At 58.4% G+C, this 382-nt stretch overlaps 1 protein-coding gene across 1 annotated transcript in view; it reads right to left on the reverse strand.

Annotated features, from left to right (window-relative positions):
• Positions 1–290: 290 nt before the first annotated feature.
• EMH_0052450 (uncharacterized protein) overlaps positions 291–382 on the reverse strand; it is a gene marked incomplete at both ends in the record, with an annotated part of 1,432 nt that continues 1,340 nt past the window's right edge. The window contains one exon of the mRNA XM_013496878.1: positions 291–344. Within this exon, the coding sequence (XP_013352332.1) occupies positions 291–344 (54 nt within the window). The remainder of the gene's footprint in view (positions 345–382) is intronic.

Raw genomic sequence — 382 nt, forward strand, 5'->3', positions numbered from 1 at the left:
TGCTGCTGCTGCTGCTGATCTTCAGCAGCAGCGTCTGCACATAGTATGCTGAAGGCCCAGGTGCCTTCGTCTCTTTGTCGCTGCCGCTGCTGCAGCAGCTGCAGCAGCAGCAAGTCGCAGCAAGCAGCAGGCCAGCAGCTAAACCCTTCCACCCACCGCACCTCAGCAGACACCTGAATACCAGCAGCAGCAGCAGCAGCAGCAGCAGCAACAGCAGCAACAGCACTAGCAGGTAAAGCTGTAGTGCAGCCACTGCAGCAGCAGCAGCAGCAGCAGCAGCAGCAGCAAAACTAGACAGGGGATACCCTCTTAGCTGCTGCTGCGGTGTCTGCGCCCTCCAAACCCTAAACCCCAAACCCTAAACCCTAAACCCCAAACCCTA

Source organism: Eimeria mitis, genomic scaffold (assembly GCF_000499745.2).
Source record: "Eimeria mitis Houghton genomic scaffold, Emh_scaff2353, whole genome shotgun sequence".
NCBI classification, from domain to species: Eukaryota; Apicomplexa; class Conoidasida; order Eucoccidiorida; family Eimeriidae; genus Eimeria; species Eimeria mitis.